The sequence below is a fragment of the Cervus elaphus genome, chromosome 23, assembly GCF_910594005.1.
Source record: "Cervus elaphus chromosome 23, mCerEla1.1, whole genome shotgun sequence".
Lineage (NCBI taxonomy): Eukaryota > Metazoa > Chordata > Mammalia > Artiodactyla > Cervidae > Cervus > Cervus elaphus.
In genome coordinates, this window is record NC_057837.1 from 77,752,288 (window position 1) to 77,767,821 (window position 15,534).

The window sequence follows — 15,534 nt, forward strand, 5'->3', positions numbered from 1 at the left end:
GAGTGATGTTTGGGGCCATAACGAGAACTCCGGCTGTGGGGCCCAGAGACGCCGCAGCCCTTGCCCACCCCCGACTGTCTGTGTGTCTCATCTCAGGTTCCATGCTCCAAGGATGAGGAGAGTCTATGGTTGAGTTAGCCGTTAATAGGAATAATAACAACAGCTCACACTTCTTTGGGTGTTTACCGTGTTCCGGGTCCTGTGGAAAGGCGTAGTAAGTCTGTGACCGTCTTCACAGCCCTGTGAGCAGGTGCTCTAATGACTAGTGAGCTAGGTGGAGACGCCGTGGGAAGACAGGCAGGGTGCGCTGTCCGAGGGCACGCAGATGGGACCCTTCCCCGTGCCACTGCTCACCTGCAGCCGGCAGTGGTGCTCGCTGTCCCACCCGCCCTGGCACCGAGATCTCTGGTGCCCTTGCTCCGGCCAGCCCAAATCAGAAAGCAGAATCAATGTTTTCTCTCCTCTATCACTTGGCTCTGAACCAGCTCTGAGATACGGAAATGACCTTTTGCTGCATGGTAGAAAATAGAACTGTGGTTACTGACCACTAGGCAGGGAGAGGCGGCTCCCGATCTCAGCCCCGGCCGCCACTCTACCTGAGGGCGCTGTCGTCCACTCAGCACCGACATCAAGCTCGCGCCGAGACGGGTTTGTCTGTAAGACGCACACGCTGTGAATTGTGTTTGCAGGGCCCTTTACCCAACACCTGCGGTCACTTCTGGGAGATGGTGTGGGAGCAGAAGAGCAGGGGCGTCGTCATGCTCAACAGAGTGATGGAGAAAGGATCGGTGAGTCCCAGTTGCCCAGTCTTCACGTCACTGCCCGCGCGGGTGCCCGTCCATAAGGGCGACGTTTGTCTCAGGTTGCTTTTTATTTCTGTTAGAAAAATCCAAAGCAGCAGTATGTAATCACATGTTTATTGTAAACAAGTCAGATAAACAGATGAGTTTAAAGGAGAGGAAGGTCAGACGGCCCTTGCCCTGGTCCCCACCCCAGCCCGGCAGCCGGCTCCCCAGATGTGGTGAGTGAGCCCCGCTTTCCTCTGCCCCGTGCTCCCAGTGCTGCTCTGCTGGCCTCCTGGAGCGGTTCCTGCTGTGTCTTGATCGTGCCTGCTTTCTCTGGTAAAGTGTTCCTCTGCACAGCCAAGCGGTGGGAGCAGCTGGACGCAGATTCAGCCCCGTCAGATCCGCAGACTCTGGGCCCCTGGCCACTCCTTTCACAGGGACAGTGTCCGCGTGTGCTTCCCTTCAGGATGTGTGGGCCTCTCTTCCGAGTACTTTGCAACATGAACCCGTTTGTTCAGGCCACCTCCTGCCTCTCCTCAGTCTCTTCTGCCCCCTGCATCCAGAGCGATCTTTCTAAACCAGGTCTCCCACACCTCTTGCCAGCTGAAACCTTTCTGGGGCTCCCACTGCTCCCATGGTAAATGCCGTGTGACTGCTGGACCGGGTACAGCTGGGCCCTCGGTGGCCTGGGCCCCACTCCCTCCCTTCATCACCCGACTCCAGCCAGAACAGACTTGTATTTCATTTTAAAAACTCTTTTTAAAGTTTCTTGCCCCTTGTCTGGACTAATGACCCAAATCACACTCACCCCCTCCCAGGCCCGCGTGACTTCCCGCAGGTCCGCGTAGCTGTGCTGACCTCCCCTCACTCCTGGGGGCACAGTGTGGTCTTTGCCGCAGGGCGTAGGTGCCCCGTCCTCCTCCCCAATGCCCACTGCCAGCCGCGCGGGGCTCCACAGCCTCCGAGTTGGAGGACCCAGGGGAAGGGAGTCGAGGAGCGTGGGGACCGGCGGGAAGGGGGGCCCAGGCCGCACAGGCGCTGGCAGCATGCTCCGGCTCAGCGGGGACGCTGCTGGCCTGGCTTCCAGAAGGACGCAAATGCTCCAGAGAAGCCCGCCTCCGGAGAAGGGACTGTCGTGGGCCTCGGGAAAAGTACAAGTGTGACGCAGTAACACGTCAAAGGAAGCTTGAGCGGTGAAAACCTGAAGGGCTAACACACTCGCCACGCAGACTCGGCCCTCTCTCTGCCTCCTTTTCTGAAAAGAAAGGATTCGTTCGCTCTACAGAAGCAGATCAAGCACTTACCTGAATATTCGTTTTACCTGAATGTTCAGCTGCTGCAGCAGTGTGTTTTGTCTGAGAAAAAAAAGTCTTCAGTGAAAGTGGTTCTTTAATTTTCTCTGCAGTGGCTTGATCAGTAAAACACAAAGTTGCAAATGTGAAGTAAGCCCTCATCCGGCACCTTTCTTGTCAGCAACTTTGAAACGAAACATCAGGTTCCTGCCACACAGGCCCTCCGCAAGGGAAAGCGAACTGTGTTGGCCGGCCTGGGTTCTGAGCGCAGAGGAGCATCGGGGTCTCCCAGCCCTGGTGCTGCTGCTGGCCGGCCGGGTCGCGCTCTGCCGAGGGGCAGGGGACAACCTGTGCCTTGGGGCATCGCTGGTCTCCCCCACCAGCCGCTGGGAGCGCCCTGCCCACGGCCGAAGCCTTTAGAAGCATCCCCAGATGCTGCCCAGTGCCCCCGGGGATGCAGACTTGCCCGCAGTGGTGACTCTGTGATTGTGTGGAGGGTTGAGCCTTTTAAATCAAGACTGACTGACTCAGAGCCCGTCAGAGAAGGTAGCGTTTGCCTTTTGTTTGTTACTGAAAGTCCAGGTGAAACCTCTTCCCTGTCTGCACGTGGTTTGTTCCAGCTGCTGCGGTCACAGGACACCAGGAAGGGTGTCCAGGCACTGAAGCCGCGTGCTCCTCCACAGGCCCTCTGCCACTGGTGCTCTCCCACCCAAGGCTGAGCATAAATAGACCACAGGTCTACTGTGGTGTCCTTGCCCCTTGGACTGCTGTGCCGGCCGTTTGGAAAAAAAAAAAAGGGTTGTTATATGTAGTTTACTGTGGTAATGTGGCATAGTCCCTGTTTTCCGCTGTACCTCTTCTTTTTACCCTCGGTCACTTGGACATGCAAATTGGCATGGAAGGCAGTGTATGGTTTATGGTTCTTAAACCTTCGTCAGGATAAACATTTTAAATTTGGATCAGCGTTATCCGTTATTGCCCCCATCAGAGCTGACCAGGGGAAATTACGAGAAATTGCAGTGTCTTGTTTGCTCGACTGATCTAATCATACTTTCTCCACTGCAGCCAGTGGTTAAACCAGCTTGCAGAGCGTCTCCATGTGATGCACGTTTGTTTTCTGGTTTCTTCCACCAGATAGTGACCAGTGGTCCCTCTCGTGTGTTTCCGAAGAGCTCCCTGTTGCCCTTCTGGGGCCTGATACTTCCTAGAAGACAGTTGTGCAGAAAATGATTGTGTGTGTTAGACCAGGGTCGTCCAAGTGCCCGAAGTCCTCCTCCATTTCATGTAGAAGTTGCATTTAGACATGATAAGCTAGCGTGCATATGTGTGCAGGGGCCAGGCGTGCATATTATCTAGTCAGGGGGAGTAAGCCAGGCCATAGTCAACCAGAAGCATCACCCGAATCTCTCTCCTGAAGTCCCTACTAGAGATGCTGTTTGATTTCAAGGGCTTCCAGCCTCAAGACCCTGGGTTGTGTATCATGGGTACTTCAGGCTTTGTCCGTCTCTCTCACACTCCACTTTTAGTTCTCCGTGTTCATCATTCTTTCAGCCAGATCACCCATCAGAGGGTCACCTCAGATGACTTATGGACTTCTCTCAACATGCCCTCCCTGTTTTAGAAGAAGCCGAGGACTCTCACACCACCATCCTGGTGGTGACAGCATCTCTGACAGGTGCCCGTTCTAGCGCTGGCCCATGGCTCTTTCCTGCCACTCAGGACACGCCTCCAGTTTAACTCAGCAGAGGACTGCTTTCCAACAAAATAATCTCCTTTTCCGGTCCCTGTGTGTCAGCTTAATAGGATCACAGGAAATAGTGATCTTGTGCCGCTTCTGTTCTGTTCTGTTTTATGTGTTTACAGTGAAAAACTTCTACAGGAAGTGACACAGAGCAGACTGGCATGTTGCTAGAGACGCCTGAGCTCTTTGAAGAACTCCTATTTTTAAATAAGTATTGGTTGATTGACACTCAGTGTGTGCCAAAATTCCTCAGTGATGAAGTTCCAGAGTCTTGTTCTTTATCCAGATAGCAGAGATTTGTGAGGCTTTATACTCACCTTTGAAAGGGAGTGCTTGCTGTGTGGAGCTGAGATTTAAAAGACTTGCCTCTCCTGCCCATGAGACATGAAAACATGGGCCTTTCTCTGAGAGCAGCTGGCCATTCTGCGTTTCTGCTTCTTGGCTTCGCTCTCTGTCTGCTTGCTGCCTTGGGTGCCGACTCCAGCACTCGTGGCTCTGGGCCTACCAAGGTGGTTTCTTTGGTTCTGGTGTCTCAAGGCATGACACGGGTCTGATTATTTGAAGTGTAGGAATGAATGTCTCCGTTAAACGTCCTCTGGAGTCCTGCTCGCGCCTGCCTCGCGCTCCGTGGCTGAGCCTGCGGTCGTGAGCTTGCCATGCCCCCAGTGCTCCTGTGTCCTGAGTGGCAGGATCACTTCAGTGCTGACAGTTGGGCTCTGGTCCAGGGGTTCATTTTGGCAGCTGGGCTTCCCAGGAGGCACTAGTGGTAAAGAACCCGCCTGCCAGTACAGGAGACTTAAGAGGCGCAAGTTTGATCCCTAGGTCAGGAAGATCTCTGGAGGAGGGTATGGCAGCCCACTCCAGTATTCTTGCCTGGAGAATCCCCCTGGACAGAGGAGCCTGGAGGGCTATGGTCCATAGGGTGGTAGAGTCTCGGACAAAACTGAAGCGACTTAGCACGCACACGTGCACATCTGTGCAGGGAGATGACATGGCTGAAACTCTCTGAAACTTCCATGTCCAGGCTCTTTAGAAAACCTGCTGGCCTTCTGTTTGGGGACCATGAAGTCGGATGCTCTGGTGGCCTCACAGTGTGGTGTTTCTTGATTTGTTTCCCTCCCTTTTTTCTGTGGCTTTGGTTTTCATTAAAGCAGGATCAATGGGCATTTGTTGTTCTGTCTTCAGCCTCTTCAAGAGCCTCCTGGCTCCTCTGAGTCAGTGCGTGTTGAACTGTAAGTGTCTTGAACTTGTGCTGTTTCCCAGAGAGCTGTCGACATGCACTGATACTTCATTTGATGGAAGTCATGCTGCCTCTGAGGGCCGCTGTCTGGGGACGAGTCAGTTCTCCTGGCTTATGGACCTGGCGGCTTCTCCCCGTCTACCTGCCAGCTTTGTCCAGAAATGTCTGGTGTAGAAGCTCTGCTCACACTGAGCATTGCCACTGAATTTGACCCAAATTTTCTTTCTTGACCTCTAAATGAAACCGTCTTTGGGAGTTTGCTTGCTTTAAGGAAAATGTTAATGAGCTACATTTAAATCAAGACTATCAAGTAGTTCCTGGGATTTTTAAACTTGAACATCAAAAGGACTTTTCTGAACTGAACCAGACCAGAATAAAAGGGTGGGACGGGGCAGAAGGCGATCCCCAGCCTTGGAGGACCCCTCTCAAGCCTTCTGGATCCTGGTTTGTGTTTGATTACAGCCTTCAAGGGGCTCCCCAGTGGCTCGGCAGTAAAGAGTCCGCCTGCAGTGCAGGAGCCGCAGGAGGCGTGGGTTCCATCCCTGGGTCGGGAAGGTCCCCTGCAGGAGGGCATGACAACCCACTCCAGTGTTCTTGCCTGGAGAATCCCATGGACAGAGGAGCCTGGTGGGCTCCAATTCATGGGGTCACCAAAATTTGCGGACACGACTGAAGCGTATTAGCATGCACAACCCCTCAAGCTTTTCATAGTCTCGTCTTGTTATCATCCCCAAGGTAAGGGGTCGGCGCTGTGCCAAGGGCGCCAGTCAGGTTTTTGATGGTCTTTGAAATGGCTGCGTGAAGTCATTCTGAGAGACAGCCTTGTGTGCAGGCTGGCTCCTCTCGTGGGTGACAGAGGGGATGCGACACCTGGAGCACTCCTCTGTGCCGACAAGCAGGGCGGCTGCGCCCGGAGTGCTCGTCCTGTCTGCCCACCTCTCCCCGGCCTAGGTCTTCACAGGCCCCTCCCCATCTCCCTAGGAGGCAGGCAGGTTACATTCATGGCAGCTTCCAGGGTCAGAAAACCCTGGGTTTGGAGGTTATCATAAAGCTCATGGACAGTACTCCACACCTCCGTAGGAAGACAGTCCATTGCTCACAATAACTCGGTGCTATTTTCTGTCCTAGTTAAAATGTGCACAGTACTGGCCCCAGAAAGAAGAGAGAGAAATGGTCTTTGAAGACACAAATTTGAAATTGACATTGATCTCCGAAGACATTAAGTCCTATTACACAGTACGACAGCTGGAATTGGAAAACCTCACGGTGAGTGCGGCAGGCACCTGAGTGCTTGGGGTGGGCCTGTGGGCGGCCTCTGCTTGAGGTGGCGTTTCGGTCGGCGGTGTTACTTAGCACCAGTGGTTTTCTGAGCTCTGAGCAAGACGCAGTTTTCACACCATGGTGAGCAATGCCTACCTGCGTACCTGCCCGGTGACCCGCAGTGTCTGGGGGGGTGAGTCTCAGTACCTCCCTTTCCACAGAACTCTCAGCCCCAGCTGACACCAGCTCTTAGGGGAAAGGGTAGGTTCTTACATCAGACCAACTGAAGATGGTCTAACGTAATAGCCTCAGAGTTAACACCAGCAGGGCACGCAGGCCTTTCTTGACCACAGTCTCTCTAGTCTGCAGTGAGGGAAGAAAGGCCCAGTTTGTGGTCAGTGTACAGTTTCTAGATGAAGTCCTGGTCTTGTGGCGGGGAGTTTATAACACCAGCTGCTGGCTGTTGTTAAATGATGGCCTTGGACCACCTCTCGGCACTGCTGGAAGCAGCCCCGCTGACGACCTGGCCTCGGGGAGGCTGCAGAGCTTGCCTGCGCCCCACCCCCCGGGAGACCCCGCTGGTGACAGAGACCGCAGAGGGGAGCTCAGGGCAGCTCCAGGGGCCCCCTCAGACGCGGGCATCCCGGCCTTGTGCAGTCCTGCAGCCCACCTCCTCAAACTGTCTGACCCTGGGCCAAGGGCACCGTGTCTCCCTGCGTGTCAGTCTGCCCCTAGCCCGGGCTTTTGGAAGGCTTCCCGCAGCGGTCTGTGTGCGGTGAGCACAGCATAGGCCCAGAGCTCGCCACAAAGGGCCGCGGGCGGGCTGACAGGCAGGGCTGCTCCAGCCTTGTCTTCACTTGCAGCTTAGCTTTCAACTTCTGCTCTGTGGTCGCCATGACTCCTGGAGTGGGTTCATAGTGGGAGTAAGATGGAGAACTTAGCACAGGTGCCTGGGAGTGGAGAAGAGGTGAAAACCGCGAGGCTCTGGAGGAAGGCAGCCGTGCTGCACGCGGGCTCCCGGGCTGACAGATGGAGGGGCTGATACGGACGGTTTTCAGGAATAATCTTGGTGGAGGGTTGGAATGTGCCTGAAGGATTATGTGGTAGACTTTTTTTTTTTTAATGCTTTTGAGCACTTGCGAGCCTGGCATTAACAAATGACTTTTGGTAAACTCTTGAGAAAATGTCTTTCGTTCGTTGAAGTAAACGGTTGGGCCCGAGCAGAAGAGGCGCGTGCTGTCTGGGTGGCAGAGAGAGGTTTGGAGGAGATCTGTTTGCTCTAACAGAATGTGGTTCTGGAAAAAAAAAATCTGTTCTGAGACTTGTGGATCTTTTTGAGCATACGTCTGGAATGAATTCCTTGAGAAAGAGGTGGGCAGGCATGAGGCAGGGAGTAAACAGAGATAATCCACACCTTTTTAAGAATTTAAAGAAGGAATTTGCTTCTGGACTGTTTTCTTATTCCATTTTTTAAAGTCTGTTTTTAAGTGCTTTTCTTAACCACCCCCCCGCCAAAAGGAAGACACATTTCCTTTAAACCATTAAAGTATGTAAGGAGGTCATTTTCTAGGGAGGAAGGCATGGAGTTGTTTGTGTGGTTCTCGAAGTTATCCTGATGAGATCAGCAGATTGGTTCCAGCTCTGCAGGAAGACCCCAGCGTGTGCCACGGCTGGTGCAGGGGGACGCGTGTGTGTTTGCTGCGGGTGTCGGGTCCTTCCCCGCGTTTCCGTCCCCCTCGGGTCGGGGAGGGTGGCTGTACCGGAGCCGTGAGCTCTGGGAGGGCAGGGCAGAATCGCTCCCTCGTGGTACCTGGCGCCCAGGAGGCACGTGGCGGACGTCCGCCAAGTGAGGGGAGAGGCACTGTTGGTCACTGGGTCTCTGGCCCAGGGTTTCCCATCAGCGGCTCTTCAGGTGACCTGGGTGCCGGCATGGCCCTTGGCTCCGCGCCGCTGGTGGGGCTCCTGTCTCAGGCCTTACTCACCCTGTGACTGTGGGCTCTTAGCTGGAGTGCTCTCCTCAGCAAGAACCACGGTTTGACTGTCGCCCCTGGTAGCCCGCTGTCCGCCCTGGGAGTGGAGTCTCAGAGGAGCAAAGCTGGAAACAGCCCCAGAGGCCGTCCTTACGGTTCCCCTGGGAGCTGATGGGGCCACGAGGAGACACAGTTGGGGACAAGCGTCAGGGTCCACCTTCAAGGATCCCTACAGCAGGCTGGGAACGTGGGCTCTGGAGTCAGGCAGTTCAGATGGAAACTTCTGCCCCCCCTACCTAGCGGAGGGCTGCCTGCCAAGCCTCAGTCTTCTAATCCGGAACATGGGAGCAACTGGCCTAGTGGGGCTGTGGGGAGAGCTCTGGGAGCCAGGCGCCCAGCACGGGAACGTGTAGACGCTCACTGGTAGGGCCAGGCCAGCTGGTCTTACCGGCACCCCTCCTCGCTGACCATCTGTTCATTGAGGACTGAGCTACGCGGGGCAGCCTCCAGTCTTTGGGGACCAAGTCAGTAACTTTTTTCTGTAAAATGACAGTCCTCTGAGACGTGCAGATCATCTTGTTAAGCCCCGAGTTCCCCAGAGCTGGTGCCGCAGACTGTGGCTACCTTTCCACTCCTTCATGTCAGACCCGAGGCGCTGACGCCAGGACTGCTGGGGGCGGCAGCGCGGCATCCCTGTGACTTACGGAGAGAAGTCAGTTGGGCCCTTGAAGACGCAGAAGGGAGCGGGGCATCGCGACGAGGGCTCCTGGGGGCGAAAGGGTTGCAGCTGAAGCCGGGGGCCCAGGGCTGGTCCGCTGGGTCCGTGGTCCCGAGGAGAGAATCTGGGAACGAAGGCTCCTCGTGGAGGCAGGCGGGTTGAAAGGCGCTTCGTGCTTACTTGAAGTTAGTGGTTCTCACACAGGTGATTCTTTGAGAGTCGTCAAGTGCGTATTTCTCTTTCAGTCTCGAGAAACCCGGGAGATCTTGCATTTCCACTACACCACGTGGCCTGACTTTGGAGTCCCGGAATCGCCCGCCTCGTTTCTGAACTTTCTCTTCAAAGTCCGCGAGTCGGGCTCACTCAGCCGTGAGCACGGCCCTGTCGTGGTTCACTGCAGCGCGGGCATCGGCAGGTCGGGCACCTTCTGCCTGGCTGACACCTGCCTCTTGCTGGTAAGACGGCCCTCAAGACCACAGGAAGCAGAGGGAGCTTGCAGTGACCTCCAGGCTGGCCTGGCCGTGGCCCTCTGTCACTGTCTGCAGTCAGCTAGCTTTGGTCTTGACTTTCTAGCAGCTTCCCTCCCATCAAGGAGCTTTACCCTAAACAGCTTCATTTGGAGCAGTGCTCTTAATTTTGATGTGGAAGCCAGAGAATCCCCTTCCCTCACACTTTGCGTCTCACGCCCCCGGGATGTGCGCGGCCGTGTGGTACCTGACGCCGACTCCATTTAGCTGTGTCTCCTCTGTGGCTTTCAGATGGACAAAAGGAAAGACCCTTCTTCCGTTGATATCAAGAAAGTTCTGTTAGAAATGCGGAAATTTCGGATGGGACTGATCCAGACTGCAGACCAGCTCCGCTTCTCCTACCTGGCTGTGATCGAGGGCGCCAAGTTCATCATGGGAGACTCTTCAGTGCAGGTCAGCATTCCTTCTGCTTTAATCTCAGGTGTGTTGGTTTTAAACTTTTGCCTCTAAAGAAGGAGGCTGTTCACTGTCAAAGTTGAAATAGTGTCAGGTGTCAGGGGAAATAGCTAGACTTGATATTTAAGTCTGTTTAGCTAGAAAGTTGTGGAAGTTGTCACCATGTTCCAATGTCTTTGAAGTGCTCACATAGAGAGCGCTAATAGGGAGAATAGACTGTATTTTCCAAAGATCTCGTCTTCCAAGGACATGGCTGGAGACCCGAGAAGCTGAAAGGCCCCTCCACTGCTCCTCACTTGAAAGGGAGCCGATGTCCTGACGAATCACCAAACGTGAAGTCTTCTTGCTGCTTTTTCAAGGAGCAATGGAAAGAGCTCTCCCACGAGGATCTGGAGCCCCCCCCGGAGCACGTCCCCCCACCGCCCCGGCCCCCCAAGCGAGTCCTGGAGCCACACAACGGGAAGTGCAAGGAGTTCTTCCCGAACCATCAGTGGGGCAAGGATGACACCGAGGAGGAGGGTAGAGAAGACGGCCCCATCAAGGACGCAACCAGGACCCCTTTAAACGCCCCCTGCAGCCTGGAAAGGTAAAGTTAGAGGGTCCTGGCCTCCTGGGGGGCGGGGGGCAGCCTCCTCTTGGCAACCGGTGCTTCTGTGTCCTTGGGGAGACCAGGCCCCTGGACCAGCCCTGTGCCTCCGCTGGTTGGCAGAGCCTCTGGGCTGAGCCACAGGTTGGCCCGGGAAAGGCTTTAGCGGGGTTTTAGCACCACCTGGCGGTGCTTGTCGGAACCAGGGCTCTGGTGCGACAGAGACAGTCTTCAGCCCCGTGTTGACAGCGACAGAAAACAGAAGCTTCGGGCCAGTCCTGAAACTAAGACCCAGGCTTGACCGTGCGCCTTCAGCCCCCAGAACTTAACCTGTTCATGATTGCCGCTTTGCTTCCTTACAGTGTGACAGGTTACTGAGCACCTACTGATGCATGTGAGAACTGAGATAATTAGACTTCGGCCCCTGGTCGGTATTGTGGACCATCTTGTTGGGAAGGGAACAGTAGGTTGTGGCGGGGGCCCCATGGACAGGGCTGTGATGGAGGCGCACGCTGAGGTGGTCAGCCTTTCCTGGGAGGTCAGGGAGGGCTGCCTGCAGGAGGTGGCGTTGTGCAGAAGCTTGAAGGATGGACAGGAATCAGCCTGAGCCCATGGGAGCGGTGCCCTCGGTGCCCCCTGTTTTGGAGGGCAGCTTAAGATGAGCGCCGTCTCTGACCACACATTTGTCTGCAGCAGTTCTCAGCAGGCGTGTGGAGTGCAGGGGTGTGTAGGCAGAGGTGTTACCAGTGGCATCACCTCTGATGGTGCAAAACTAGAGGTGGGTTGATTCTGTATCCAGGGAGTGTATTGGGCGGGCTTTCTCCCTGTGCTGAATATTATGTAGCTTTTGAAAGACAGGATCAGAGTGTATTCTTGTGGCCAGACTTGGGAACATTGTGCGTGAGAGAGCAGGTCACCCGTGGTGTGTGCCCCACCAGGTCCTCCAGCTAAACTCACCATCCAGACCTTCCCTGATTACTTTGCCGAATGCTGGCTTCCACATCTGAGTCCTGACCCATGAGCCTGCTCCCAGGGCCTTTCATGCACCTCTGGTTCTGGGGCTCTAGAGACACTTGTCCGGTGGAGCCTCCCAGAGCAGATCCTGAGCACGGGGAGCTGTGCCTGGCTTCCCGGGCCTCCGCTGACACTGGAGGGTGGACCGGTGCGCTCCCCCTGATGGCTCACGGCGGGCCACGGGCGAGTCAGGAGCCGGCACGAGGCTTGTGTCACGTCTGTGTTGCGTGTCCTGTTTCTTTGTTCATGAAGACAGTGGAGAGAGGTGCCCTCCACATTCCGTGGGTGAAGGTGAGGAGGAGGGAAGTGTGGACCTGGGAGCTGAAAGCCAGAGGGTGCCAGGAGAATGTGGAGTGGGCCGAGATCCTAAGCGTCTCTACACCGGGGGGAGCCCACACGCACCCAGGCCTCGCCCCGTCCACGGGCCTCCCCTGTCTCCCGGGGCGGTGGCTCTCCGGACCTCTGCCCTGGCCCTGCAGCTGGGCCCTGGGAAGGAGGTGGTGACGGGCAGGCTTCCGGCCAGTGTCAGCATCGCCAGGCTGTTTCCAGAGGGCTCCTTTTCCCTACAATTCGTCCCATGATAATTGCGTTCTTGCCATTGTCTCCCCGGGTGAGTAACCCTTCTCTGCCCCCTCACTCCTCAGCGCGAGTCAAGACACTGAAGTCCGAAGGCGGGTCGCGGGCGCAGACCCTGCGCAGGGGGAGCCATCACCGCTGGCAGAGGAGCGAGACCAGCCGCTGAGCCACTGGAAGCCCCTCCTGGTCAACGTGTGTGTGGCCACGGTCCTCACGGCCGGCGCGTACCTCTGCTACAGGGTCTGTTTCCACTGACGGACGTGCTGGCCGGACCGCGCACAGAAAGCCTGGCCTTCGCCCGGTGCGGCGCTCAGTGCCTGGGAAGCTCTGAGCCCGTCCCGGAGGAAGCAGGTCAAAGGTTTTCAGAGTCTGGAACTGTGAAGGGCTAACGAGAGAGGACTGGGGTTGATGCACTGGGGTCTGGAGGCGCTTGGTCCCCAGAGTAAAAGAGTCTAATCTCAGGGCCTTAACCTATTCAGGAGTAAGTAGAGGAAATGCCAAATACTTCTCTCTCTCTTTTTTTCCTTTTTTTTGTTCATTTGTTTTTGAAAAAAAAAAAAAATAGAATTACAACACATTGTTGTTTTTAACCTTTATAAAAAGCAGCTTTTTGTTATTTCTGGGGAGGGGGGTGGAGAAAAGACTAGGCACTTATGAAACTTTCTTGTACCCTTAGGTGGTGTAACCAGATACAGTTTTTATTTGATTTCCCAGGGAAAGACTCCCACACGTGTACGAATGTAAACTCCTTTGGAGAAGAGGATTGAGGGGCGGACCCCGTCTGCTCGGGCACATCCCCTGCTGCGGGCTTCCCCGCTGGGAGGAGGAGAGCAGCGAAGGCCATCTCTGGAAAACAGAGCCTGGCTTCTGCTTCTGCTCAGGGCGTCCCGCTGTGTCCTTCCGTCCGTTGCCCCACAGAGCCCTCCCCTCGCAGCCGGCCTGCCCGCCTCACTCCGTCCCCATTCAGAGCCCCCCAGGGCCAGGGGTTACCACAGGGCGGCCGCTGGCCCTTCACCCAGGCCTGGAGACCCAGACGGAGCAGGTTCCGCTCGGCTCGCAATAGGAATGCTGTCTCAGTAGAAATACCCCCATTGGAATGTGTCGCTGTTCAAGTTAGGGAAGAGGTCAGGGAGGAGTCTCAAACCTCCGGCCACGGAAATCGCCTCCCAAGGTGATTTGTTCTTTAATGGTTTTTCACATTTTACCTCTTTTCTAAGCAACCGTCTTTGAGTGCATCCGGTGGTGTAGCAGCATACAAACAATTTTTTTTTTGGAGGTGATTTTTGGGAAGGCAGAGCTCTTGTGAAAAATCAAACTTTTCGCGGGAGGCAGGGGTGGCCAGGGTGTGCGTGGGTCTGCAGCTCTGCAGCGCTGGGCTTGTCTGGAAATGCTTGGCTTCTTTCCAGTCCTGTTCAACAGCGACACACAGCCTGACCCAGCGCCACCCTCGTCTGCCTGGTAGGCAGCTGCCGTGGGCGAGGGCTGCGGGCAGGGCTGCCAGCCACCCGCGAGCCCCGGCTCTGCACTGAAGCGGCCCTCCCAGGCGCTTGGCCTCGGCTCCGCCCTCTTCCCTGCCTCCCCTCCCCTGCTTGGAGGACCAGACCCACAGCCCAGTTCTGAGGAGGGCACAGGACGGCGCTGTGCCCGTGGCATGGGTCAGGGCGGCCTGGGTGGGCGGCGGGACGAGCCTCCCGTGGGGGCCCTCAGCAGGCGGCACGCAGAGTCCTCCCCGCCGCCCTCCTCGGAGACCGCCCGTCGTGAGCCGCTCTCCACTCCATATTTATTTTTCCATTGTTTCCCCCGAAGGCATCCACAGTGCACTAGCATCTTCTTAAACCAATAACATGTTCAAGTTTTTGATGTCAGCCTTGGACCAAGGGTTTTATCCAAAAGTACAGCAGTAAACCCTCAGGTCGGGCTGGGACAGGAGGACTCTGCCGTGAGCCTCCGTGTGGACCAGTGCCTGGTAGGAGGATGGCTGGGCGCTGTTGCCACGTCACGATGCCGCGGGGAGCTCAAGAAGTCTGCGTGTGTTCACAGAACAAGGGAATGATATATAATGGACACTTGGCTATTTAAGACATGGTGTGAGGTTCCTTTGTCCCTTCCCAGTCACCTGCTCCACCTTGATCTCAGCCCCCACTCTCCCTGTGTGTATTAAGATGCATGTCCCGTCTTCCTGTGTCCCCATCAGATACGATGTGCTTGGAACACTTAGCGCTCTGCTGACTCACGTGCCCCGTGTACAAGTCCAGTTTCCCTTTGCACGGTCCGATCGTTACGTGGCTGTGGTTCCTAAGACTGTTGCTGAAATAGTTGCCATTCAGCAGTGGAATGACATTTTCCAGTAACAGATAGTTGCCTAATTCCTGGCACGACACTCTGGTGACTTCCTCGTGAGGCCCAGCCTGTCCTGCTCCAGCTGGGTCCACTGCAGCTCAGACATTCCAAGGGTGTGGGAAGCCACAGTCACACCTGCACTCTGGATATGTAGACAAGCAGGTCCTCCCACCCACGTACACGCGCACCTTTGGGATCAGCCGCTACTGCTCCCAAGTTCACAGTCGCCTTGAGCGGACCGTGGTTTGGAACCAAGGCAACTGTCGGAAACCGCCCTTCCTGAAACAGCCTGGGTGACGGTCCCTTCAAGTCAGCCTGTGGCCCTCTAGGTCCGGGGGCCTTGCTGCATGAGCTGTCTGCCCCACCCCGAACCCTGGGGACTGATGGTGCTCAGGACTCCGCCTGCGTGGGGGAACCTATGACCTCCACATTCAGTGGCTTTTTTACCAAGAAAAAAAAAAGGCAGCTGTGGCTCACGAGCTGCTCTTCTGCCAGCATTTTCACACTTTTGCCTTTCACATGTTAGAAGCTCTGCGAGGAGTTTCCGTGGGGGAGCGTCTGCGGCTTTGCCCGCAGGCCTTGGTAAGGTGCGGATGAGGCTGGGGGCCAGGCTGTAAGCGTGTTTGAGCTGGGCTTGTCCGTCTTGTTCTGTTAAGTCCTGTATGTGTATGTAGTAGTTTGGGTGTGTATATATAGTAGCATTTCAAAGTGGATTTACTGGTTTAACCTCCTATCCTTGGAAAACAGATGGCTCTGCGTCTTGTCACACGTATGTTAGAGAAGTAGTGAGCTGCTCTGCTGTATGCCTTAAGCCAATATTTACTCATCAGGTCATTATTTTTTACAATGGCCATAGAATAAACCATTTTTACAAAAATAAAAACAAAAAAAGCCAGGTGTTTTGGTATAATACCTTTCCAGGTGTGTGTATACGTGGATGCATGATGGGGGGGTGGGGGGCATCTCAGGGTCTTCTGTGACCTCACAGAACTGTCAAACTGTACAGTTTTCCAACTTGCCATATAAACGATGGTTTGCATTTTAGTTGCAACAATAAAAATCTTTTTTTCTAAAGAACATGGATTGGGA

General features: G+C 55.3%; 1 protein-coding gene across 3 annotated transcripts in view; it reads left to right on the plus strand.

Moving 5' to 3' along the window:
- Positions 1–15,524, plus strand: part of PTPN1 (protein tyrosine phosphatase non-receptor type 1) — a 62,854-nt gene extending 47,330 nt beyond the window's left edge. For 2 of the 3 annotated variants that reach the window (XM_043882771.1, XM_043882774.1), the window contains 6 exons: positions 690–788; positions 6,187–6,324; positions 9,252–9,461; positions 9,765–9,926; positions 10,289–10,515; positions 12,174–15,524. In XM_043882771.1, coding sequence (XP_043738706.1) covers positions 690–788; positions 6,187–6,324; positions 9,252–9,461; positions 9,765–9,926; positions 10,289–10,515; positions 12,174–12,360 — 1,023 coding nt within the window. In that variant the 3' untranslated portion in view covers positions 12,361–15,524. The remainder of the gene's footprint in view (positions 1–689; positions 789–6,186; positions 6,325–9,251; positions 9,462–9,764; positions 9,927–10,288; positions 10,516–12,173) is intronic. The other variant, XM_043882772.1, reaches the window with a different exon arrangement.
- Positions 15,525–15,534: the final 10 nt, after the last annotated feature.